A 25,476-nucleotide genomic window follows, 5' to 3' on the forward strand; every position below is an offset into this window, starting at 1 on the left:
CCGCGGGCACCCTGCTGGAGTCCAGGTGGGGGACGGCCCAGCCTGTATGAATCCACAGCATGCTGGCTCCTTCAGCCTCAGCTGGAACTCCTGGGCCACCACTCAGCCTATGGCTGGCTCCCCAGGGACACTCTGTTCCCCTGGTCCAGACCCATCCAAGCCACCACCTCCTCTCAGCCCCTCCTCTCCTCCCCCTGACCCCTGACCACCGAGGAGGAGGAGGAGGACACACGTCCTCAGCTGCCCTCCTCACAGGAAGGGTTCACCATTTGTCGGTGAAATCAGAACTGAAAGAGGGCAGACACTGGGAGGTGATAAAGCTCAGAAAAATCGCGGTTTGTAGGGTCTGGGCCTGAGTTCCCGAGCTAAACAGTCTCAGACGCTTCCGAGAGACAGCCCGACTGCTGCATCTGCTGATATTTAGAAAGTTGACGGGAACTGATCTCTTCCTCTCTGCTAGGGGGCGGCTCCTCTTCTTTCTGAATCAGCCTGGGCTCAACTGGACTGGCTGGGCGAACACATTGTCCTCCCAGGCCCCTAAAGGTCCTGTCTCCCAGCTGAACAGCACAGCCGGCGGACCAGCCCCTCCACCCTCTGCCCTGCCGGCGGGCTCTACTCCTCGCAGCCTTCCCCGGGGAAGTGCCCTGTCTGCTCCTGGCTCCAGTTCCCAGAAGCCCTGGCTGGCCGCCTCCTGGCCCCAGTCTACCAGCTGCATTGCCAGTGGGCCATAAGGCCTCGCTCGCAGCCTGGCTTCTCCCTGGCTTCCTTAGGTTTGTTTTGCCTCCTGTGTCTGTCCTGTCTGTTGTCACCATGTTCCTGGGAACCGGCCTGCCCAACACACCCGCCCCCTGGTACCCAGGCTCCAGCCCAGTCTGCCTTCTGCTGGCTGCTGTGCCCCGGGACCCACCTCCCACCAGCTGGGCTGTCCTTCTTTGGTCTGCAAGCCGCCCATGGTGACAGAGGACGCCCATCCACAGCACAGATCCAAGATTCTGCTTGGAGTTCAGGCCCAGCTCTTTCTCTGATCTGATGCCTTTAGCTCCCTTTCTTGGCCTTGGCTGATTCCGCTTGTTCGGAGATCTGCCCGGCGGCCCCTGACAGCCTCTGCCCTTTTAAACTCTTTCCTCAATTCCTGGCTTCCCTGGTCTCCTTTCTTCTGAGCCAGACTGGTTCGTTTTCTTTTTTAAGTTTTTATTTTGAAACAATCACAAACATGTTGAAAGTATAGTTCTAAAAAAATTCTTTTTTTCTGTAACTGTTTAACAGCAAATTGCCAACCCCATGAACCATCAGCCCTGAATTCTCCAGGGTATGCTGCTTCTATCCAAGCCCACGTCAGGCCTCTCTGTCTGGTCGGGCTCTAACTCTCCATGTAGGGTCCACCCCATGGTAGGGGTGGCTCTCCTTAAACCGCTAGGGTGTGTCTCCCCAACCAGGCCACCCTGTTAGCTCTTGAACACAAGGGATCCTCTGGAGTCAAACGTCTCTTTACATGGGAGCTGAAAGTGCGTCAGAATCCCAGCCTGATTCACCACAATGCCACCTCCCTGCCATCAGCATGGCCACGGCGAGATGGCACAGATCCTGTGCCCTCATACACACTCAACCACACAGCCTTCCTCCCTTTTTCCTGTTGGCGTATTCTGAGTGAAGGCCAAGAGGCTGGCTTCTATTATTCCTATGCTGTGTTAATGCCTCCCTGGGCTGTGGTTTCCTCATTGGCAAAGTGAGGAATTTGGATCAAATGATTTCTAGGGACCCTTTCAAAATAATGATAACAGTGGACTCTGATTAAGTACTTTCTATGCACCAAGCACTGTCAATTCTTTACATGTGGCCTCTTAGTCAAGCCTCATACGAACTCTTTGAGATGTAATTGCTATTATCATCCTCATCCTGCAGATGAGGAAGCTGAGGAACAGAGCAATTACCTAACTCACTGATGATCAACTGGTTGCCGTGTTAGAGCCAGGGTTCCCACACAGGTGGTCCGGCTTCAGCATTCACGCTCTACCACAGTGTGCTTGCAGAAGAGGGAGAAGCCAGCTAACTCCTTACTGGAAGAGGCCGTCATGTAAATAAGTACTGATCATTGATGGCAGATTAAGAGGTCCAACAGTGTGCTGGGCACATGATAAACAAACATCATTTCCTGTAATTCTCAGCTTTGTTCAACAGGTGCTATTATTATTCCCATTTTTCAGATGAGAAACCTGAGTCATAGAGACGTTATGTGATTTTCTAATCAGAGGCAGAACCAGAATTTGAACCCAGGTCTGGCTGATGCCAAAGTTATGCTCTTGTCACCATATTCTGCTCAACTGAGATACAGGGCTCTGCTCAGGGGGTGGGACCGAAAGATGCCACTCATCCCCTCTGTTTGGCAGTGCAGCGGGAGGGGTTGGGCCAGACCCTGGAGAGCTGATTCTATTTAATATGTCTGATTCACAGTGGCACAGAGAGGTACCTCCACTTCCAGGGATGCATTGAAGATACCCAAGTGGGCAGGCACAGGTGGCAGGATGTGGCCTCTGGAGGGTATCCCAGAGGCTGGGCCTTCCCCACTGTGGGCAGTAAGGAGCAGCTGATGCTTGCGGGGGACAGACCACAGCAGGGACCCCTCCTCCAAGAGACTCTGGTCCAACTCTGTCTTAATTTTTCTAAGCTCCTCATTTTTCCGGCAAGTCCTAGAGGTTTGATATGTCTATTGCCCTGCTCATCTCCTCACCTGTATGTGTCCAGGCAAGTAGTGCACAACACCCAACTCCGGGCTCCAAGAGGAAATTCTTCCCAACAGACATCTTATCTCAGGCCAGGGCACAATGCCAAGGGCTCTTGCCCAGGCAGGGGCACCCTGCAGATGAGCTCGGCTTAGATTCCCTGACCTTTAGAGAAGGCAGCTTCGCTGAGGGAGGGACAAGGACTTGCAGCAGCCCACATAGGCCCTTCACTCAGATCTCTCCCTGTAAACTGTCTCTGAGCAACATCTTCCTCAAGTATTGAGTGCAGAGCTGAAAGAGCTCACAGACTGACAAGAGCTGGAAAGACCGCGCCCATCATGTCATGAGAGCCAGAGATGGTTCACCCAAGCCACACAGTGACCATTCATGCTACAGATGAGAAAGCCAGGTTCACAAAGAGCAAAGGCCTACCCAAGGCCTCAGCACTAGTAAAGGCAAAGTCAGGATTTAGCCCCCAGTCCCGGACTCCGAGACCCAAGCCCTTTCCCACATCCTCCAATTACCAAGGGAGAGACTGCAATCCAGACAGAAAAGATGATTTGTCCAAAGTCTCCAGCTCTGGGACTCACGCCACTTAGCTCCCTCTCTCCGACAAGGAGGCCTCATTTCAAACAATGCCCAGAGATGGAAAAGGTAAAATTTCCTATGATTTGCAGATAATAAAATTCAGGTGGACCCATGCTCAACCCCAGTGTCAGACTTTCCACCTGCCCAACCCATGTGTCGTTTCTTTTTTGATTTCATTTTCATTGTCCACAGATTAGTCTCCAACTCTCACCTTCTTGATATGCTGTTCACACACAGCTGTTAGCGACAGAGCCTGGCTTACACCTTCAGCGGCTCTCTAGTGCCTGGGGAGAAAGGCCACCAGAGCCTGGGGAAGATCATAGTCATGCTGGAGGGGCAAGGAGGTGGGAGGAAAGGAAGATGGAAGGAAGGAAAGAACAGTGAAGGGGGAAGGAAGCAAGGAAGGCAGCGGCCCCTTTGCTAAGCACTTCCTATACGCCATAGTAAAGAGCCCATAGAATCATACCATTTAGTTCTCACTAAGGAGCCTACTTTAGGGACTAGCCAGTAATTGCCAGAGGCGGGCCTAGAATCTCATTCTGTCTCAGGCCAATGCCCAAAGACTTCCCAGACTTTCTGGAACACCAACACCTTCCCCTGTGCTCCTCGGAGCCCAGAAGTTCAAGGAAGTGCCACAGGGGCCCCAGGGACCTATGGGGGAGGCTGCACGGTGACCTTCTCAGAAGACTATTTGGAAGAATGAGTTATGTGCCTAAAACATTCTTAAAAACAACCCTACTAGTCGCCTGTTATTAAAGATGGTGGGGGAAACAGTATTTATGTTTCCTTTCCCTTTCCTCCTCTCTCTCGGCATAATAAACACACAAAGAAGAGAAAAGCAGGAGAGGACACTGGCAATGCAGTTTTGGAAGCTGGAAAGAGATGGATGGCTGAACAAGACTTTGCAGACTCAACAGAATGGAATCTAAGTTGACAGCAGGTTATATGAGAACAAACTCGACTTATACCACAGGGCCCCTCAAGGACGCTGGAGGTGTATACGGGGAGAACCAAGATAAGGACAACTAGTGGAAAGTCCTGTTAGAAGCAGTCAGACCTCACCCCTTCCTCAACTCCAGCAGCCAGATCGCTCCTGAAAAAGCCTAGAGGTTTATTCTCTGCAAAGGTTGAGATGGAAGGCCTTTGAGGGGGACTTCAGGCCAGGTGATGGCAGGACGGGGAGTCGCGAACAAATGAAGGGATGGAGTGAATGCATCACTGGAGGCTGAGACCCTCCTTCACTCTGCCTCCCACCTTTTTCCTTTCTGGGACTCTCAGACTACGGGAAATGAACCCTGCCACCTTCAGGTGGGAGACTGGAGTCTTCATCCAAGAAGAAAGACACAAGACTGCCACTGCAGCCTCCGCAGTAGAACAGCCTAGTCTTGGGGAAGGCTTGCTCTCACACTCAGGCACCCAGCCATCTTTGAGCCTCCCACTCTTAACATGCGAAGACACCAGAGGTTATCAGATATCTGAGAGAAGAGACTAAACAAATACAAGGGTGAAGGGAACCCGAAGGAAACAGAAATCAAGGGGAAAAGGACACTAAAGACAAAACAACTAACATTAATAGCCTCCGAGAGGCCTGAAATCAGTCAAATAAGAATAGGATACTTGGTACAAATGAACTTACTTACACTACAGAAATAAAGTCACAGATGTAGAAAACAAACTTATTGCTACCAGGGTGGCAAAGAGGAGGAGGAATAAATTGGAATATTGGGACTGACACATGCACACTACTACACATAAAAAAGATAACTAATAGGGACCTACTGTATAGCACAGGGAACTCTTCTCCATACTCTGTAAAGACCTATATGGAAAAGACTCTAAAAAAGAGTGGATCTATGTATACGTGTAACTGAGTCACTTTGCTGTACAGCAGAAACTAACACAACACTGTAAATCAATTATACTCCAAAAAAATTTTTTTAAATCATTCAACTTAAAAAATAGAGAATATTTTAACTAACAAAAGTACGTAAATAAAGATATTCTCAATAAAAAAGAATAGGATACTATTAATTTAAGAGGAACATGCAAGGAAAATTAAAAATGTGATAGCAGAAATGAAAACACGAATGGTTGGAAGACAAAGTAGAGGTCCCCAGAAAGGAGAGCGAAAATAGAAAGAGATGGGGATTCTGGCAGAGAGGTATAGAAATTAGAGGAATGAGCCAGGACCCATTCAATGCCTGAATAACAGCGGGGCCTCAGAGAGGAGAGAGAACCAGAAGAGAGAAAATCCTCAAGGAAACCACTCAGGAAAGTTTCCTAAAGCAGAAGTCCCTGACTTGCCAGATTGAAAGCATCAGTGAGTGATGAAAACTGCTCCACACTGAGACCCATGCTTGAGAAGTCGCCACTCTAAGGAGGAAGAGAAGGCCCTCAGACAGTCACAGAGGATGGGACAGGAATCGGGATGCATCTGGAACTCTCGAGAACAACCCAGAAGCTTGAGGAGACGGGAGCAACGCTTTCAGACTCTAAAGGCAAATGACTTCCAACACAGAATTAGACACTTGAGCCAACTGAGGAACACATTAAAAACACTTCAATCCATTCACTCATGCAAAGCTTCGAAAAAGCTCACCTCTCACAGGCCCTTTCTCAAGAAGATCGTGCTGAAGGATCGTCTCTGTGAAAACGAGGAAGTAAACCAGGAAAAAGGAAGATGTACGGCTATGAGGTGATCAAGCACAGGAGGCAAGAGAATCTCTAGGGTGAGAGTGAGGAAGCCCTGGGGTGGCAGCTGTGTTGCGGGCTGAGGGAGCAGCCAGTGTGGCCTGGAGTCCACAGGATCCCTCAGAGAGGACTGTGTCCGCAAGATGATTTACAGAGGACCTGATGCATCCGAACGTCTTCAGGGGAGAGTTGTGAAGTGAGAATTTGGGGGTTGAATTAACAATAAATATACAGACAACTGGGGTTTCCCTGGTAGCTCAGCTGGTGAAGAATCTGCCTGCAATGCAGGAGACCTGGGTTTGATCCCCAGGTTGGGAAGATCCCCTGGAGAAGGGCATGGCAACCCACTCCAGTATTCTTGTTTGGAGAATGAACAGAGGAGCCTGGAAGGCTACAGGCCATGGGGTTTGCAAAAAGTCGGACATGACTTAGCGACTAAGCACAGCACAGCATATAGAAAACTGATGAAGTTAACACACATACAACTTTTATTCCTAGAGAAAATAAAAGTTGTATAGGAAAGCAAAAGTATCATATAACATAGCCATGAAGCATAAATGGTACGACTCTGATGAGAGGATGGCGGATGAGGGGTCACATGTAGATTAGGGAAAGGCTCGTGAGTCACTAGCTTAAGCTGAAAAGCCCACAAGTAGCAACCCAGGCACATTATTCAGAAATACGAAGGTCAACCAAGATAATCAGCTGCTGCTGCTACTGCTGCTGCTGCTAAGTCACTTCAGTCGTGTTCGACTCTGTGTGACCCCATAGATGGAAGCCCACCAGGCTCCCCCTTCCCTGGGATTCTCCAGGCAAGAACACTGGAGTGGGTTGCCATTTCCTTCTCCAATGTGTGAAAGTGAAAAGTGAAAGTGAAGTCGCTCAGTCGTGTCTGACCCTTAGCGACCCCACGGACTGCAGCCCACCAGGCTCCTCCATCCATGGGGTTTTCTAGGCAAGAGTACTGGAGTGGCTTGCCATTGCTAGAAGAGATGAAAGTTATTGCTTCTGGGGTGGGGGTGGGGCAGGGCAGAACATGTAGGGGAAAGAAGAGTATTGTCGTCTTCCATAACAAAATTTATACAGATGTTTGGCTTTTTCAACTCTGTGCATGTAAAATTTAGATACAAGTAAACACAGTAGCTAAGACTCAGTGCTCCCAGTGCAGGGGGTCTGGGTTTGATCCCTGTTCAGGGAACTAGATCCCACATATTGCAACTAAGAGCTCATATGCCACGACAGAAGATCTCACATGCCACAACCAAGACCTGGGACAGCCAAATAAATACATGAATAAAAATAAATTTTTAAAAATAAATAAATAAAAACTGAAAGAAAGAGGGAGAGTGTGTGCCACTGTTTGCTAAGAGGACGCTTCCCCCACAGGAGAAAAGGGGATCCCCCAGGACAGGGAGGAGGCAGGTGGAGACTCAGGCAGATGTGGTCCAGGCCCAGGGGATGCCCAGTTCTCATTGCAGCCCTGGGGGCCATCGCATGTTGGGGTGGGGACTCCACTTCCCCACCCCCACATCCTCAGCTGAGCCTCTTGCTGCCTTAGACCTTACAGCAACCAGAGGCCAAATCAGCTTGAGAAATGGATTCTCCTTTAAATTTTAATAGGATGCATTTAGGTCTTCCCTGACCATCCTCAGGACTCTGGGGACTCTGGCCCCAGCAGACTCAGACATTCAGTCTGCCCCTTGATCAATATGTCTTTTCTATTTTTTTTTTTAAACTGTCGGTGACTTGGGTTTCATAGTGACATAATCAGCTTTGTCTAATGTCTGGAGTGAGTGTTCCCTGGGAAGTCCTTTGAGTGCTCAGTAGAATGATGCTAGGCCAGCACGGAGAGTGAACCTAACTAGACTGCTTAACATCTGAGATATCTGTTTGGAGGATAATCTTTACAAAGGAATAACTTTCCCAAGAATCTAAGTGGTTTTCCTAGAAACAGACATTTCCTGTTTTTTGTTTTTTTTTTTTCACAAAACAGCCATTCACAGATCTATTGTTGAGAATGTAGGTATCTAGGAACGGTGAGAAGAGGTCTGGATGGGGCTGAGAGAACCCTTCCCTCTTCCCCCATCCAAACCATCAGTTCTGCCTGCAGTGCACCAGCATCTGTCTCTCCTCATCCCACCCCATTACTCTAGGAGAAGCACCCCCTTCTCATCAGCGCTTGGCCCCAAGCCTTGCACCTCCTCGAGGACTCTGCCTGCACTCAGCTCCTTCTCTCCCAGCATCTGCCAAGCCCTCCCCCGCCCACCACTACTGTCAATCATTCCTAGCAGCACAAGCCTACTGAGGATCTCTCCACGTAAATATCGCCTGCTCAGCCTCACACACACATGTCCGGTCCCGCCCTCACCTCCTTGTGATTCCCTCCTTCCCTCCATAACCAGCCTCTTGGGACAGGTTTACACGCGCCACCTTCAGAACTCCATCTCCCCAAAGAGCTCCCATCAAGTTCACCAGTGACCCCCATATGGCGATATCCCATGGACACTTGCCTGGCCTTCCTGTCCTTGGCCTTTAAATGGCCCTCAGCACAGCTGACCTTGAACTCCCTCTGCCGTTGTCTTCCAGGATTTCTCACTCTGCCGGCTCTCCTCTATTCTTTTCACTTTTCCTTCTCAGATTCTTGCAGCTTCATCTCTACCTGTCCTCTGGCATATCCCGGCTCTGTCCTGGATGCCCTATTCTTTTCTTTCCATCTCCCCAAGTGATCCCCCATCCAGTTGCATCCTCCTAAATAGCATCTATGCACTGAAAAATGTGAATATCTACATGTATCTACACATACCTCAAATGTATCTTTCCTGTCCTCTGAAGGCCAGGCTCAGATATCCAGTTGCCACACACCTTCCTGAACACTTGGAGGTCTGACTGGCATCTCAAAGTGAACACTGTCCACCAAGCTTTGATCTCTCCTTCCCCAAGCCTCTTTCTTACTCTTCTTCCCATCCCTGCCCATCTCTGTAAATGGCAGCTTCATATATCCTTGAGCCAGAAACGTGGCAGTCATTCTCCATTCCAAGCTTCTCATCCTCACCCTTTGTATTCGATTCACCAGATGTCCTCTAGCTCCACCCTTCCCCTCTCCACTGCCATCTCCCTGGTCTGGGCCATTGAATGTCGCACCTGTACTTTGCAATATCCCACCCTCCTCTGTGTCCACAAAAGCCCAGGTCATATTCCCTAGGTGAGATGGAACAACAGGGTTTAGGAGAAACAGAAAGAGAACAAAACCAAGTTTGGGCACATGTGATAGGAGCTGGGCAACTTGCTCCTGGCCCACAGGGGCCACACTCAAAGCTGCACATCTACACTCCAGGGAGAAGCTGAGGATTCAAGAAGGATCAAGGCACTGAGTCAGAAAGAAGACACAGCCCTGATAGGCTGGACTCACCCAGGAAGGACAGCGGCCTGTCTCCAGAGTTGGGTGCCCAGGACCACTCCTCTCTGGCCCCCAGGACAGAAAGGATCTACTCAGAGCAGGCACTGGCCAGAGAGCTGGGAACCTATGAGCCAGCCCTTTTTGGAATCATGTTTCATTTTTGAACTGTAACACTTGCAGGGAAGGTAAGCAAGCAAACAACCTTGGCTCCCAGCCCCAGGTGCTTGCCCCATAGCCAAAGCCACCTGACTTCACCTTCCCAGGCCAAGTCTGACTTCAGGTTGGTGGGCTGGCCCTGACTCTCTGTCCTTCCTCCTTCCTGAGACCCAGGGTCTCCCCTGCTCATGGATTCTAAGGGCTGATGAGTTCAGGGACACAGCCCCTCACCTGAGGTCTCAGGTAAACGGAAATTCCTTCAGTTAATAAACATTCACCAGCACTGCCTACATGCCAGTCACCATTTTCAGCACTGGGGATACAGCAATGAAAAAAGCACAATTCCTGACTTCTCACAGGGTGTATGTTCAGGAGGGGGAAACAGAAGTAAACTAGTGACTGGGGAAAAACGAAGCAGGAAAGGGAAGTTGGATAAGAAATGCTGGAGGAAGGTACACAGGGGAGGATGATCTGGTAAGGCTTCCCTGAAGGGTGACTGAAGGAAGTGAGGGAGCTGTGGGACTCTGAAAAAAGTGTTCAAGGCAGAGGGTGCAGCAAGTGCAAAGGCCCTAAGGTAGCAGCATGTCAGACAAAGAGATCTTTGGCTGGAGCACAGGAAGCAAGGGGTAGGAGCCTGCCAATGCAGGGGACACAGGTTTAGTCCCTGGTCTGGGAAGATTCCACGTGCTGTGAGGCAACTGAGCCTATGCACCACAACTGAACCTGTACCCTGGAGCCCGTGAGCCGTAACAAGAGAGGCCACCACAGTGAGAAGCCTATGTACTGCAATTAGAGAGTAGCCCCTGCTTGCTATAACTAGCGAAAGCTCATGTGATGACCGAGTTCAGTCAATAAATACATAAATAAAAATTTTTTAAAGACCTATTTAAAAGAAAAAGGAGAAGCAAGGGGTAGAGGGGCAGGCAGAGGTCAGGGAGGACCTGGGGCTAGAACACGTAGGTCTGCGGAGTGGGAGTGACAGGGTCTGCTGATGTGAAATGGGATCGCTCTGGCTGCAGGGTTAAGAATACATGATAGTGGGTAACAATGGAAGCAGGAGATTCTAGCAGGAGACTGTGACGATCCAGATGAAACTCAGCAGCAGTTTGAGCTGGGACGTGGGAGACATGGGCAGATTCTGGATATGCTTTCACAGGGTGAGTTGACACGATTTGTTAATGGAGATGAGACAGAGCTGTTTTGAGCCTAAGGATCTGGTTCCCAAGATGGAAGGAGATGCTGTTGGTACCTGGAGGGCTTGCTTGGTCAGCACATACTGAGTTTGAGGTGCCCTAGTCTTCCAGGTCGGAGAAGGCGATGGCACCCCACTCCAGTACTCTTGCCTGGAAAATCCCATGGATGGAGGAGCCTGGTGGGCTGCAGTCCATGGGGTCCCGAAGAGTCGGACATGACTGAGCGACTTCACTTTCACTTTTCACTTTCATGCATTGGAGAAGGAAATGGCAACCCATTCCAGTGTTCTTGCCTGGAGAATCCCGGGGATGGGGGAGCCTGGTGGGCTGCCGTCTATGGGGTCGCACAGAGTCGGACATGACTGAAGCAACTTAGCAGCAGCAGCAGCAGCAGTATTCCAGGCAGAGGTACCCATGAGGCATCAGAAGCAATGGTTTACAGCTCAGGAGTGAGGTCTTAGCTGGAGATTCAGATTTAGTGTCCTTGGTGCAGGGACGAAGTTTAGCCAAGGAAGTGGACAACACTGACCAGGGAGACCATTCAAGGCCACAGGAAACTAGTCTGACTGACCAGGTGCATGAGTCATCAGGACACCCAGACTGCCAACTGACTCACCTTTCCTCTCTGCCTGTCCCAGTCTCATATACCCTCCAGGCCTAGCACACCTCCTCCAGGAAGCCCTCTCTGGCTACTTTGGGCCCAGGGGTCCCTGCCTGCTCTGAGCATCTGAACACTGACAGTCCACACCTTAGCACCAGGCCTTCTGCTACCCCTGAGCCAGCCTCCTTGAGAGCAGGATCACAGTTGACCCTCTTGGCTCTGGCTGTCTTCTGGTACAGAGCACTTGTAAGTTCTGTGACAACCCCAAACTTTCACGTCCACATCTGCAAATTCTCCTGGAGGGTGACACCAGCCCCCAAAGAACCATAATATCAAGGGGTCACAAGAAGCAAAGGTGGGAGGTACAGTGGGGGCCCAGATGGGACAGCAGGGCTGTGGGAGAAGATGACCTGACTGGTGGCATTACATAACCCCATCCCCCTACCAAAGTGCTGAAATTAGATGTGACAAGTGGAGAGAGTGAGGGTTCTTCACGGTCAACAGAGTGAGATTATCCTGGAGGGGATCAAAACAATGGACACAGAAATGAAAAAATACTCCGATACCCACTTGTTAGCACCATGAACTGTGCTGGTCTTTACACAGGGCAACACAGGATCCTCCAACAACCCACAAAGTATGTAATTATTCCCTTTTACAGATGGGAGGCAGAGCTGGAGAGGTGAGGGGACTGTCCCAGTGGAATAGGTTAGTGGGAGAGCCACTCTGGGGCAGGGAGGCCAGACCTGGCAAGACAGGGAGATTCTGAACACAGCGGGTGGTACTAAGTGATGACCTGGATGGAATGGTAGGGGTGGGTGAGAGTGGGGACCCTTGGCCAGACCGCAGGAAGAGGAGAAGAGGACTCAGACATGGCCTTCACCTCTCAGCTGAAGGTAGACTGTGTGGCAGAGACTCTGGGATGCAGCTGGAGCTGTGAACTAACTGGTCTGGGAAGAGGCTCCTGCCAGCTGCCCTTTCGGGGCTCAGAACAAGGGAAATGCCTCAGGGAACCAGATCTCCAGTCTGGAGACTGTTGCCTCTCAAGGTGGAAGCAAACCCCTTTGTTCACACCAGCTGATATTCAGCCACCCCTGGGACCCCACAGATGGTTGTTGAAGCTGCGGGGAGAAAGCTGTGACTGATCCACCAATTCTGGGGTGAAGTCTTACGGGGCCTTTGGAGGATCTGATGATGTGCAAACACAGAAACACACGGGGGCGCTCTAACCAAGTACCAGAAGAGGAAACCCGCCAGTCCCCAGGTGGAAAGACAGTGTTCCGAAAACCCGCTGGTCTAGTGTTTCTCAATGGAGCAGTTACGGGAAGTCTGGGCAAGATATTTCTCCCCTTTGGGGACGTGTCCTTGCCACTGCAGGATGCTTGCCATCACTGACCCCCTTCCCTATTGCTGTGACAACACAAGTCTCCAAGTTCAGTTTTCAAACACCCCTTCTCCTGGGAGACCCTGCTGGTCAGTGTTGAAGGATGCCCACCAGTGGCCTCGGGAGCTGGGCACTGTCTCCTCTCCCAATGCTCCAGAGGAACCCGGCACCTCCCACTTTGATCTTGTGAGCTGGGCACCTGCAAGTGCTGGAGGATTGTAGGCCCCATTGACATTCCATGTTCCTGGGGACCCTCCTCCCTGGGAGGCAGGTTTTCCTCCATGCCGTTATCCCTCAGGACTGGGTAGGAAGAGGGCTGCGTTGATTACACTGGGGACACAGACACAGGACCCTGAGACAGACACCACGGGACCTGCGTACAGACACCCACATCCCAGGGAGCACACACGTGGTCACACAGAACACAGCTCTCACGACACTTCCACAGAGCAGGCCTGGAACCAGGCAGCTTGCTGGGAGCCCCGAGAGCCCCAGAGCTGAGAATTCTGAGATGTTTCAGTCACTAGGTTGACAAACACAAAGCACCAAAGGTGAAAAACCAGGGGTGTTCCTCTAAATGTTTACAAACCGACGAGTCCTGGACCTGGCCAGTCCCAGAAGAGACCCAGAGACCGGTATACACAGCTGATGAGTGCAGTGCACCCTCAGCCCTGTAAACATCCCAGCTGGCAGAGCCCAAGGGACACCAGACCTGTCACCGTGGCTGCTTAGGCAGGACAGAGGTGACTTCTGCAGAACAGGCACCAAGGCAGACGGCAGTCTGCATAGGCCCCAGGAGGGCCACCATCAACCCCACCGTGGGGTCTAGGAACCCAGCCAGCATCTGAGGCAAGAGGGGCTGGGAGAAGACCCAGACAGCTCCAGTCCCCAGCATGCACCTGCTGTCCCCCAGCCCCCACCAAGGAGCCAGTGTCCCTTAACAGAGGTGGCCAGGAAGTCCCACAAAGATGGCACTTCCTGGAAGGTGGGAAGCCCAGGGATCCTGTGGGCACAGCCTTGCCTGGTGAGATGCTCACCACCTCTGAACACAGACCATCATTCTGAACACAGAACGCAGGCACCACCCCCAGCCTGCGGGCTGGCGCGAGCGCTTACTGCATGGAGAGCAGACACTGCCAACCAAACATAATTCTTACCCTCCTTCGAAGATTTTGATCCTCGCCGGCTCCCCTCTCTTGGAGGTGGGAGCATCCTCCTCCGGCTTCCCTCTCTTCTCCTCTTCTTTCTCCACTCTAGCTATCTCTTTCTGTCCTTCCGGGGAAACCAGTGAAGGGAGGCGAACCTGGCCCACCACAGGAACAACAAAATCACGGCTCGTTAACACGTTGTCATGGAATGATGCCCACGCTTCACCGTGGCTCACTTCATTCATCCTCCCTCTACCCAATGACAAGATGCTATTAGCCCCACTTTATAGAAGAAGGGAAATGAATCCCCAGAGGTGAAATCAGAACCAGGACTCTCCCAGGCCTTTCTCAGGGGGAGACCAGGCCTTCTCACGAGATGTGCGTTTCCTCTCTTTTTTCACACTAGTCTAGGGGATTCTGGGGACAGGTCCGCATCTTGGTCTCCTGGGCCATGCCAATGTCAGAGAAGGCATGTGAGGAATGCTGCATACAGAAATGAAGACTTCACCTTTGAAGATTAACTGGCCCAATTCTCCTTTATACATCAGAAAGTCATGGCCACACAGCAAGTCAAGGGCACTTCTAGGAGCAGAAAGCAGGTCTCCTGAAGGTCCTGACCACCCCTGACTGCTGCCAGAGCTGGACACAGAAAGGCTGTGCTGCCCACTGATGGGCATATGTCTGGGGGTGAGCATTTTAGGGAACCCATTCTTTTCATGAGCTATAGGCCTTGGTGTTAAGAGCTGGCTGGAAAACCTGTCCCCTAGATCCTCTGATGGTGGCAGGGGTGGGTGCACCTTTAATAGGGAGCAGTGATGCTGGGCTGGGGGCTGGGGCCAACAGTGATATTCTCATCCTACTTCTTGCCATTTTATTAAGGTCAGGAGGAACTGCCCTGTTTATAGCCAGTAGGAGCAGCAACTGTGTCCCCTGGTACTGGGACAATCTAAGGACAGAAGTCCCTGCTTCAGCCACCACACCTGCTCCTACAAGGGGCTGAACAGAAAAGTTCAGTTCAGTTCAGTTCAGTCGCTCAGTCGTGTCCGACTCTTTGTGACTCCATGAATTGCAGAACAGAAAAGTAGCTGATTGGAAATCAAGAATCTGTGTTCTTGCATCACATAGGCCACTGCAAACTGAGCCAACCTTGGGTGGATTACTTTACCTGTTTGAGGCTCAGATTAGACCATCTTAAAGATTCATTCCAGGGTCAACTTCAATGATTCAGTGACTCCTGACAATCTCTTCAGAATCGGAGATGGGGAGTGGAAACCAAGTGAGGGTATGGTGTGCCGCTTCAGCAGAAGATAGCTGATTTTATGCAATACTCATAGGTTTTCAGAGCGTGCTGTTTTCACTTCCATGTCAGCCTGCCATCTGGGCCATCCATGGACTGACCAAGAGGCCTCCCTCAGGCTGATAAATGCCTTTTGTCTTACAACCAGCTGTGATGTCAGAGCCAACCTGGAGGAGGCTGGTGTTGGTGGCAGCAGACACTCTACCAGGAAACATGGTTGGAATTGAGCAGGGGACCAGGGATCCACTTTAAGTTTTAAAGATAATAATGTGAATAACTGCAGATAGTGATTATCAAGTGTCAATGTGCCAACCACTGTTCTAAACACACCTTGCATATTTTAACTCATTTAATTATCTCCACATTCCTATGAGCTAAGTATTTTCTATCTTACAGCTTTTTATCTCTGTCTTACCAATGAGGAAACCAAACAAGAGAAGTTAAGTAACTGACCCAAAGTCAATTAGTAAGTGAGATCGGGGAACTCAAATTTGGGCAATCCAGCACTGAAGCCCTTGTTCTTAATCTCTTTGCAATAGTGCATGTGGTTGTCAAAATTATCTCCAAGGAGAAAAAAGGAAGGAGAAACTTGGGGAATGAAATGTGGCAGCAAAGTGAACTCTTGTATAAGCTTGGGTTTCTCCATGGTTTACATATGAAAAAAAATGTATGTGACCAAACTCAAACCTGATTTGGTGGTCTATTCCTGCATAAAGATGGCTAGGAAGAGCTTTGAAATGCTGATATCACCCAAAGGGCGTTTTCAGAGCTACTAACAGTGAATGGAAGCTATGGGATGACAATTGTCAGGTCAATATAATAGGGAACTTTCTTAAAGCACTGTCCAAAGATGGGTTGGGTTGTACTAAGGGGTGGTGAGCAACCTATCACTGGAATGCAAGCAGAGACCAGAGAGAGGGATGACTGTAGAAAGGCATCAAGCAGTGAGCTATGCAGTTATGTAATGTACCAGACTGGTGAGCTTCTGGTAGGAAACACACTAAGTTTAAGTGTTTAAGTGAAAGTCTTCAGTCATGTCTGACTCTTTGCAACCCCATGGACTATACAGTCCATGGAATTTTTCAGGCCAGAATACTGGAGTGGGTTGCCATGCCCTTCTACAGGGGATCTTCCCAACCCAGGGATCGAACCCAGGTCTCCTGCATTGCAGGCGGATTCTTTACCAGTTGATCCAAGTGAACCAAATGAGATATTCCAGGAAAAAGCTGCCCCTCATTTTAGGAAAGCAGCATTTTAAACAAATGGTTGTCAAACCCCACTAAGCCAAATTAATTCTTTATTTTTCTTAAACCACCTTTCAGTGTTCAGTCATTAAAACAGAGGAGCAGTTCAGATCATCCAAAAGAACTTCAGAGTGAGACCTAGTTTTGAATCCAGGCCATTTACTGTGTTTGGGACCTTGTGCAAGTTACCTGACTTCTTTATGCCTTGGTCTCTTTATCCATCAAATAATGATATAGAAACCTATCAATGTGGTTGTGAGGAAAAAAGTCATGTTGGGCGTAGTACTTGGTACACAGCAGGTGCACAATAAGTTCTAAGTATGACTATAATTCCCACAGCATCTTGGGAGTAGCCACAACCAGTAAGAGACACTGGAGAGAAAATCAGTCGTGATGTTTATAGCAAAAGTGGAAATCTCATTTAAGGATGTCTGTAGACTGACAAGGATATTTAGAGAATAAATTTGGGAAACAGTTTGGTGAAGAATATCCAGGCGAGCTAAGGAGAAATTCAATGTACAAGCATCACTCAAAAAAAAGGAGGATGCAAATATAGAAGTTAATGAACATAGTTTGTTCATTTATCTACAATCAGGATTTAGTTGAGGGGGATTTATTTGGCCAAAGGATCTGTTCTAAAGACTTACAAACGAAGACCTTTAAATTTGCAGTCACTTTTACAGTCTTCTTTCCTCGAATAATTGAAAGAAGAAAACAGACTCTCTGGAGTCAGACAGGTCTCGGCTCAAATTCTGGGTTTGCCAAATACTTGCCATGTGACCTGGACCTCTCTCACCTTCTGACTCTCAGTTCCTTCATCTACAATGGAAATGGTACTGCTACCTCACAGGCAGCAATGAACATCAACTGGATTCAAGTGTCCAGAACAATGCCTGGCACAGGGAGGCTACTCAACCAATAAGACCAACTGTTATTCCACAAATATCAAGTCAGTATAGCACATCATGACTTGAATCCTTACGCTGGCCTTGTCACCTGACAAGGTGACACCAGGATATGGAGGTGTCACCAGTCTGAAGCAAACTTGGAATTATCAAATATCAGTCTTCCTAAACTTACAGAGATCAAGGTTTTATGCCTCCTAATGCAGCCTCAGGTCAGAGGCAATGGAGGAGAAAACATGAGCATAGCCAGGGCTGTGCACTACCATCAGCAAAGATGGGTCAGGCTGTGGAACTGTCACCTACTGGTAAAGAGGGATACCACGGTTAAGCTCTATTTGCTGTTTCACTCACATAAAAGAAAAAAAAGAATATTTCAAGAGTCTTTTTTGTCAAACTCTAGACTCTCTGAGAAAATCTCAAGTGGCACCAGAGAACAGAAATAGTAGATGCGGAGAACAAGAAAAGCAGGAAAAGACAAACACTATAAGGAAGAAATATATGTTTGAGCGGCATAAAATTCTCAAACTGTGGCAGGCATTCCCATCACATCCCATGATGTGCTATACTGACTTGATATTTGTGGAATAACAGTTGGTCTTATTGGTTGAGTAGCCTCCCTGTGCCAGGCATTGCTCTGGGCACTTGAATCCAGTTGATGTTTATTGCTGCCTGCCAGGCAGCAGTACCATTTCCATTGTAGATGAGGGAACTGAGAGTCAGAAGGTGAGAGAGGTCCAGGTCACATGGCAAGTATTTGGCAAACCCAGAATTTGAGCCGAGACCTGTCTGACTCCAGAGAGTCTGTTTTCTTCTTTCAAGGTTTACCAACTCAGTCTTTTGGATGAGATTGTTTCTCTGACATTTCAATAGAAGCTAATGAGAAAGTGGGTCACTTTAAAGTTCACTTTAATGAAATGCATCTAGTCCAATGATATGAGGGACACTGACAAAGAAATCCAATAAATAAGGTGGCCAGTCACAGCTGATAGAGAGGAAATCTGCCCACTCAGTTGGGTCTCGTTTTGCAAATGGACCTTGAGGAGAATGTGGCTTTAAAGGCTCAGCAAAGGCTTTTACAATCAGTGCGTAGGAGAAAAACGAGACTGGACTCACCTCTGCCACGCGGGGCTTGCGGGAGCTGGATGGCACAAGCCTTCCTGTCTCAGGATGTGGAGCTGTGGCCATGGTGTATGTCTCTTTGCTCACCCTCTGCTTAGACCTCAGGAGGGACAAAGCAGCTTTAGTGGAAACCCCTGGAAGGTTGGGGTTGTACAAACTTATGCACCAACCAGCGTAAACAGAGGACCTCCTATCTGCATGCTGGATGTGATTTGGCTTAATGTAGTTTAAATAGCACCAACTGACATTAGTGGTTGTGTGGAGGCTGGGGAACTGCAGTACCTTCTTTGAGTCCGTACCTTCTTGCAACTTGGCTGGTCTGGGGGATGTTTCTGACAGAGGTTGTGAGCTGGGAGGTACCAGTGGAGGGAGGTCAGCTTGTTCCTTGGAATCTTCTTTCTTCACACTTGATGGGAGTAATCCTCTCCGATGAGGTTTACCAGATGGTTGGGCATATTCCTTCAAAGCCTCTGAGCCTGGGGCTGTCGCATGGGGCAATGAGGGCTGAGGAAGGGGAGGAATTTCCTTTGGGTCAGATGGATCTGAGGACAGGCTGGGGAGTGTTTCTAGTTCCCTCCTGCCCTGGCCCTGGCTGCCCAAGTGGGACTTCTCTGATCTCTTGCTATCCTCGGTGCTGCTAAGCACCACGCTACATGGTTTCACAAGTTCAAATTTTTCATCTACCTTAGAAGCCTCCTCTTCCTTCACCCTTTTTTGCTGCTGGGTTTCCATGGTAAGTTCAAGGCTGCCGGCTGGTGAAAGGACACGTTTGCTTCCTCCCACTGTTGATGAACTCCCCTCCAGGCTCAAGACACTTTCTGATGCCAGAGAAGTGCCTTTTCTTTCAGGTAATGTCACAGGCACTCTCAGGAATGGAGTCGGGAAACCTCTGCTCTGTTCTTCACTTACTCCAGCCAGTCTGGGCCCGACCTCGTATACATCTGCCCCACACACGGATGTCCCTTTGCATGACGGCTCCTCAAACTTGGGAAGAGCCACAGTTGCTGAGCTGCCTTGGGACTGGGTAACCAGGATCTGGGAGAGAGTGGTGTACATGGCACTCCCATAGGATGGCATGTTGGTCTGGATGCGGACGGGCACAACTAGAGACACCATGGTGTCTGGACAAGCAGGCAGGGCCAGCGGAGGGGCTGATGTAGGTGCTGAGCAGCTGGATGGGGGAGCCACAGTGGGCAGCTGGACGTCACTGCTGTACTCTGTGCTGGGGGAGAGGCCAGGAGTTCCTGTTGCTAGTGTGGCCAGGCTAGTTTTGATCTGGGGCACGTGGCTTTCCACTTCACCGGGGAGCTGAAGGGTGAACTGGGATTGCAGAGGCAGGAAAAACCCAGAAGAAAGTGCTGAGGAGGCAGGGTAAGGCATGGGGAGAAATGAAGGGGGTTGTCTGAACGGGATGTTGGCTGGGTGAGGCATGAGCTGGGGGAGGTGGAGTTGGCCTGGGTGTAGAACAGTAGGTTGGAGAGGAAGTGGGGGAGCTTGAAATAAGGAGGGAGGAAGAGGGGGCATGGAGTATGGTGTGGAGAGCAGGCTGGACATGGCCTGGGTGGGGAAGAACTCTGAAGACTGTCCTGGCTCATGCTGTAGGAGGTGCTGGAAGGAGAAAAGGGAGACAGGCGGGGGCAGGTAGGGTTTCTCCTGCAAAGGGAGCTGAGCAATGGGGTGGGGGAACACCTGCAATGCTTCTGTGTAGGGCGGAGTGGCCCCCAGCGCTGGTCTGTCCTGCACCTGGCTCTTGCCTCCCGGGTGCCCGCTGTGCGAGGTGGCTGCAGAGGAAACTGGGGGCAATACGCCTTTGGCCAAAGATTTACTGGAGGAGGGTTTTGGTTCCTCACTGTCCTGTCTTCCCTTGGGGGTGGCCTCTGGCTCAGTTTCAGGAGGCCTGCTCAGAGAAGCCTGTCTCACCAAAAAGCATTTTCTTCTCTCTGGTGGGGCTGCTGAGGCCACTGGAGCTGCTGGAGTTGGTGCCGAAGGGCCTGTCAAGGACAAGCTGCCATAGTCGAAGGATTTGCTGCGTGTCTCAGTCATATGGGTGGAGTGGGAGATGTTGGGGCTCTGTTCTGAGGCTGACCTCCGCATCTCACGGGCATGCGGGTGGTGGCTGGGGACGGTCAGCATGTGGGTGCCCAAGGGTTTGGAGCGTGTGTCTGACGAGGGCCCAGCAGCTTCAGTTTTTCCATGGTCATCTCTCTCGAAGGAGGCAGAGCGGCTGGACCCGCTTAGTGAGACACTGCTCTCCTGGCTCGGGCTGCGAGACAGAGGCACGGAGGACTCAAAGCTGGATTCTCCTGATGACTGGGCCATCTCTGCCAGGCGCAGTCTCTTCTTCTTGGGTGGCAGCTTCTCAGCTGGGAGCTGGGCAAGCGTCTGGCTGCGCTGGGGCCACTGGAACTCCTCTGTCTTCTCTGGCTCCTTAGGGGGTGGCTCCGGCTCTGTGTCTGGCCGGTCGGGCTCTTCGGTCACCAGGATTTCAGGAACCTGAATGTTGGGCTGGCGGACCAACCTGGGCTGCAGGGAGTGGGCCGAGCGTCCGTGTGGGGCGGGCGGGGGTGATGAGAAGGGGGCCGTAGACTTGTCTTCCCCTTCCAAACCGCCAGGCTGCTCCAGAGAGTCAGATTTCTCAAAGGAACTGGTGTGCTGGATGACAGAAATTTCTTTGGACGTGGTTCTCCTCTCCTTCCCTGATTCTGAACTGTTCCCTGGCTTAGGAGTCCTTGGCTGGAAGCCTGCGGATCCCTCCAGGGAGGGCACTGGCTTACTCGGCTCTGCTGGTGACTTGCTGGACTCCAAGGGAAGGTTCCGCGCAGCCTCTGAAGGCCCAGGGCCGCCGAACTGACTCTTTGTGGACTCAAAGCCGGGTGGCTCCTCCTCATCCCCGAGGCTCTTCTCTTTCCTCCTTTTCCTCAGTGGAGTGAGTTCCAAGGTGGTCCCCAGTTTGTAATGCATCATCTGGGACCAGGGCTCATGCTCGGCCTGGCTCTTTTCGGCCTCTGGAGACACATGAGCACCCACGGTGACTGGCTTTGCCATCTGAAGCTCTGAGCAGTAGTACTTTTTATGGGCCTCATAGTTGTCCCTTTTCTTGTACCGAGCACCACATATGTTACATTCATAGATCACCCCTTTCGTTTTCAAACCCTTCTTGGTCTTTTTGGTGAGGTCGCTTTCCCTGGGTTCCGGTTCATCTGCAGGCTTGGAGGCTGTGTCTTTGCTGCTGGGCCCTGCCTCCTCAGAACTGTACTCTCCGCCCAAAGGGAGTTCGATGGCCGGCTGGCGCTTGAGCATCCGGGGGTGGGAGGTAAACAGTTGACTGCTGCGGCTCAGGGCTTCCGAGTCGGCGACGTGGTCGTCGAAGGAGTAGCTGCCTCGGAAGGTGTGGTGGGGGGTACTGAGGGTGCAGGTGGCAGAAGGCATTGAGTGGCTTCTCAGCAGAGGCACAGGGGGGGTGGTGCTGGGCGGGCGCTGGAGGCTCAGCAGTGATTGTTCGGGCTTCACTTTCTCGCTGTGCGAGGACAGTGGCTCCCGGTAGAGGCTGGATTTGGGTGACTCCATGCTGCTCCGCCGTGACAGTGAGCTCCTCCTGGGCTTCACGCTGTCTATCTCACTGGTGTCCACCACGGCCTCGTTGATGGTGATGAGTTTGGTGATATGCTCAATCACCTGTGTCCGGGGCACGGACAGAGGCACCAGGCTGGGCTTGTCTTCGGTGGACAGGGGCAGGAGGGGCTGGGTGGAGGTGGCCGTCAGCATGGTAGTCCGCTGCCCGATCCTCCCGCACTTGCCAAAGATGATCTCGGCGTAGGACCTGGCGTTGGTGTTTGGGGGGCTGACCTGCTGTTCGGCGCTCTCAGAGCGTGAGAAATACCCAGATTCGGTGCTGCCTTTGCTACCCGGGCTCAGGAACGCCTGCTCGTCGATCACCTTCTTCCTCTCGCTCAAGCGGAGGGCCAGCTTCTGCTTTATTGTGTGGGTGTCTTCAGGTTTATGGCTCAGGGGGTGTTCAGATGAGGGTTCTGCAAAGGGAGCTGGGTCCTCGAGCGATGGGGCCGAGCTGGACTGGGACAAGGAACAGCGTTCGTGGCTGGAAGCCTGGCTCCCAGAGCTGTACAAACTGCTGGACAGGAGTGGGTGTTTGGGCCTCGGGGAGAGCTCTGTGGGGTGTGTGGACGTGGTGCCCGTCTCCTCTTCTGAATCTGTGCTTTCTCCCTCGGTGGGCTCCTCAAACTCTTCCCCAGGGATCCTCTCCATCTCCAGCCCTGGGGGATACATCTCACCACCCATTCCCGAGGCCAGGCCGGCTTTGATGCGGTGAGCATGGGACTTCCGGTGCTTGTAGAGGTTACTCTTGGTCTTGAAGGAGAATCCACAGGGGCCGCAGGGGTAGGGCCTCTCACCTGTGTGTGAGCGGATGTGTTTCTGGAGCACACTGGGCTTGGCACAGGGGCGGCTGCAGTATTGGCATATGTACTTGCCGGGCTTCTGTGGTTTCCTCTCCTTCTTGTGTGCCTCTTCCGTGGGCTTCAAGGAGACCTGGGAAGGACGGGGCACAAAGACTTTGGGGATGCCAGGCAGGTCCTCGGGAGGAATGATGGAAGCGTGGGAAGGGAGGAGCTGGCTTTGAGGATGGAGCCCAGGGGTCACAAAAGAGCCTGAGGGTCCAGGTCTCATTGGGTCGACCAGCTGCCATGTGGACCCCTCCAGGAGATGCTCGGGTTTGCCGGGTGACATGAATGCTGGTGTCAGAGGGTGCTGCGGAAGCTGGGAGATGTGGACCGAGGCTTCGATGGAGGACCTCTTGGGGGGCTTCTGCGGCTGGCCGGTTTTCTCCTGAGAGCCTTCCCTAAGAACCGACGAGGGGCCTGGGAAGGGCTGCGGGGCTAGTAGCTCTTGGAGGGGGCCCTCTTGAGTGGCGGCTGTGCTGCTGCCAGGGTACGGGGCGCTCGATGAGACACTGGCCTGAATGGCCTCTCCTTTGGTCAGTCGCTTCCGGGGACTTCCCTCAGCCTTCTTGGTGCCCTTGACACTTTGTTCAGGATCCATGACCTCCACAGGACTTCAGATGCTATTCAGGGAGGGTCAGAGCAGGCCGCATTTATGAATAATCCAAACGTCCCAAGGAGGCGTCTGCCTTGGGTAACATTTGTCAAGAGCTACGGAAGTCAAACCCAAGGTGGTCTGGGGAGTTTTTAAAAACTTTTTGCCAAGTGTCACTGGCTGCAAGTGGACTCAGGGCAGGTCATCAGGGCCCAGACTATTCACATCGGTGAGGCATGGCCCTCTACTTCACAGACAGAAAATGCACCAGCACTTTCTGCCTGAATGTCTGTCGTGGAAACGTCATGAAAGATGTCAGAGTCGCCATCGTATTGTTTCAGTTGGCAGTGGCAAGTGGCCCCCCACAAGTCCCCCGTGTGCTATGCAATCTGTGGATGGCTAGAGACGGCTGTGTACATGGTCCAGGCATCCCTGGTCCCGGCACAAGAGAAGCCACGCTGGATGTCGTGGGCAGCTCCGTCCCGCCTCTTCTGCCCTTTCGTCCGGTGTTGGAGATGAACGGTCGCGGAGGGGAACTCACGCTCTTCTACTTGACCAGAGCACACACACAGAAATACACACACAAAGAGAAGAGAAGAGAGAGTTACTGTAACTCATCCACAGCTCATGCAGCTCTGGTGAGACCTGGTATGATCCCTAAAGGTCAACAAGGGAGACGCAACCCCAACCCACAGCCCTGGACCCTGCGCACCAGGGCACTCTTGGCACCTCCTCTGCCCACATGTCCAGAGGTGCCAGTGACTCTGAAAGTCCACTGTGGTTCTGAGGACTGTGGCTCTGTGGGGTGTCAGGAGCAGAGTAGACTCTGGGAACCATGGGGGACTTAGGAATGACAAGCTTGGATTCCAGTCTTTGCTCAGAGAGCGACTCTGAATGGGTTTCAGCTCCCTAAGCCTCAGTTGTGTCACCTATGAAATGAAATAATATCTATGAAATAATAGCAATTCCTGGCTCAACTCCATCTCGAGCTGCAGTACATCCAACATGAAAATGGACATGGATGCCACTGGATGAATGCTGACTGGTCCTGTGGCCAGTACAAGAGTTGAGGCTGGTCGGTTATCTGGAGATGAGCTTTCTATGAGAGGGACTGTTCTCAGGTTAGTATTTCTCTCTCTATCTGGTGCTGGGTTCTGAAGGTATCCAGACTTATAGCTTTGCAAACCATTGCTAACCCACCTCCCAAGCCTGGTGTTTAATGAAAAAGCTAAAACCACCATCCCTATAGTGGTTCACAGTCTAATACAGGGTGACCACCAGAGCCACTAAGCAATAGCTGGAAGGTCATTCTGGAAGCTTCCTTCACTTTCCAGCCTTTTTTTGTCCAGTCAGTGACCCAGGGAAATCCTAGAAGTGGCTCAGAATAGAGGTCCTTGTCAAACTGAGAGGCAAAGTTGGTCAGAGTGGAGCCCCAAGTATGTCTGCTCTGCCGGGGTCAGCTGAAAGTTGGGCAGCCAAGGCTTCCTGGGCTCTGAGGGCATTGCAGGGCCCTTTTCCCCAAGAGCACAGACAGAATTTCAAAGCTGGAAGTCACTGTGAACTTTGTCCTGCCAGACATCTTACTTTCCAGTGGATAAAACTCAGTCCTGCGAGGGGAGGGTGGCCTGTTAAGGTCCTGTGTTCTTAAGAGGTAGGGCCTGCACTTGAATCCAGGCTCCCTACTGCCAGATTTTACTCCCCAGCCACCTCGCAGGTGTCCATACCCGGGGTGAGGGTCTGGGAGAATGACTGGTGTGTCTCTATAGCCTTCTTCCTTCTCCTGTAGGCATGCTCTGCCCTTGGCATACTGACCGCAGGCACCCTTCATGACCTCACCTTTATTTTCATTGGGTGTTAGCTGAAGCAGTCTTGAAAAGTTCCCACTTTCTACTTTCACAGAATACTCTGAAAGACTCAAATAATTGTTGCTCAAGTGGCAGGACCTCAGACATAGTGACATGCCACGGAAGGGCAAGGAGTTCAA

General features: G+C 51.3%; 1 protein-coding gene across 6 annotated transcripts in view; it reads right to left on the bottom strand.

Moving 5' to 3' along the window:
- HIVEP3 (HIVEP zinc finger 3) overlaps positions 1-25,476 on the bottom strand; it is a 569,356-nt gene that overhangs the window by 35,249 nt on the left and 508,631 nt on the right. For all 6 annotated transcript variants that reach the window (XM_088835191.1, XM_088835192.1, XM_055402428.2 and 3 more), the window contains 2 exons: positions 18,438-24,039; positions 13,888-14,033 (listed from right to left, as the gene is read on the bottom strand). In XM_088835191.1, the coding sequence (XP_088691317.1) occupies positions 13,888-14,033; positions 18,438-23,498 (5,207 nt within the window). In that variant the 5' untranslated portion in view covers positions 23,499-24,039. The remainder of the gene's footprint in view (positions 1-13,887; positions 14,034-18,437; positions 24,040-25,476) is intronic.

This window comes from Moschus berezovskii, chromosome 4, assembly GCF_049115385.1.
Source record: "Moschus berezovskii isolate FMDL1 chromosome 4, NW_MosBer_1.0, whole genome shotgun sequence".
In the NCBI taxonomy this organism is placed as follows: domain Eukaryota; kingdom Metazoa; phylum Chordata; class Mammalia; order Artiodactyla; family Moschidae; genus Moschus; species Moschus berezovskii.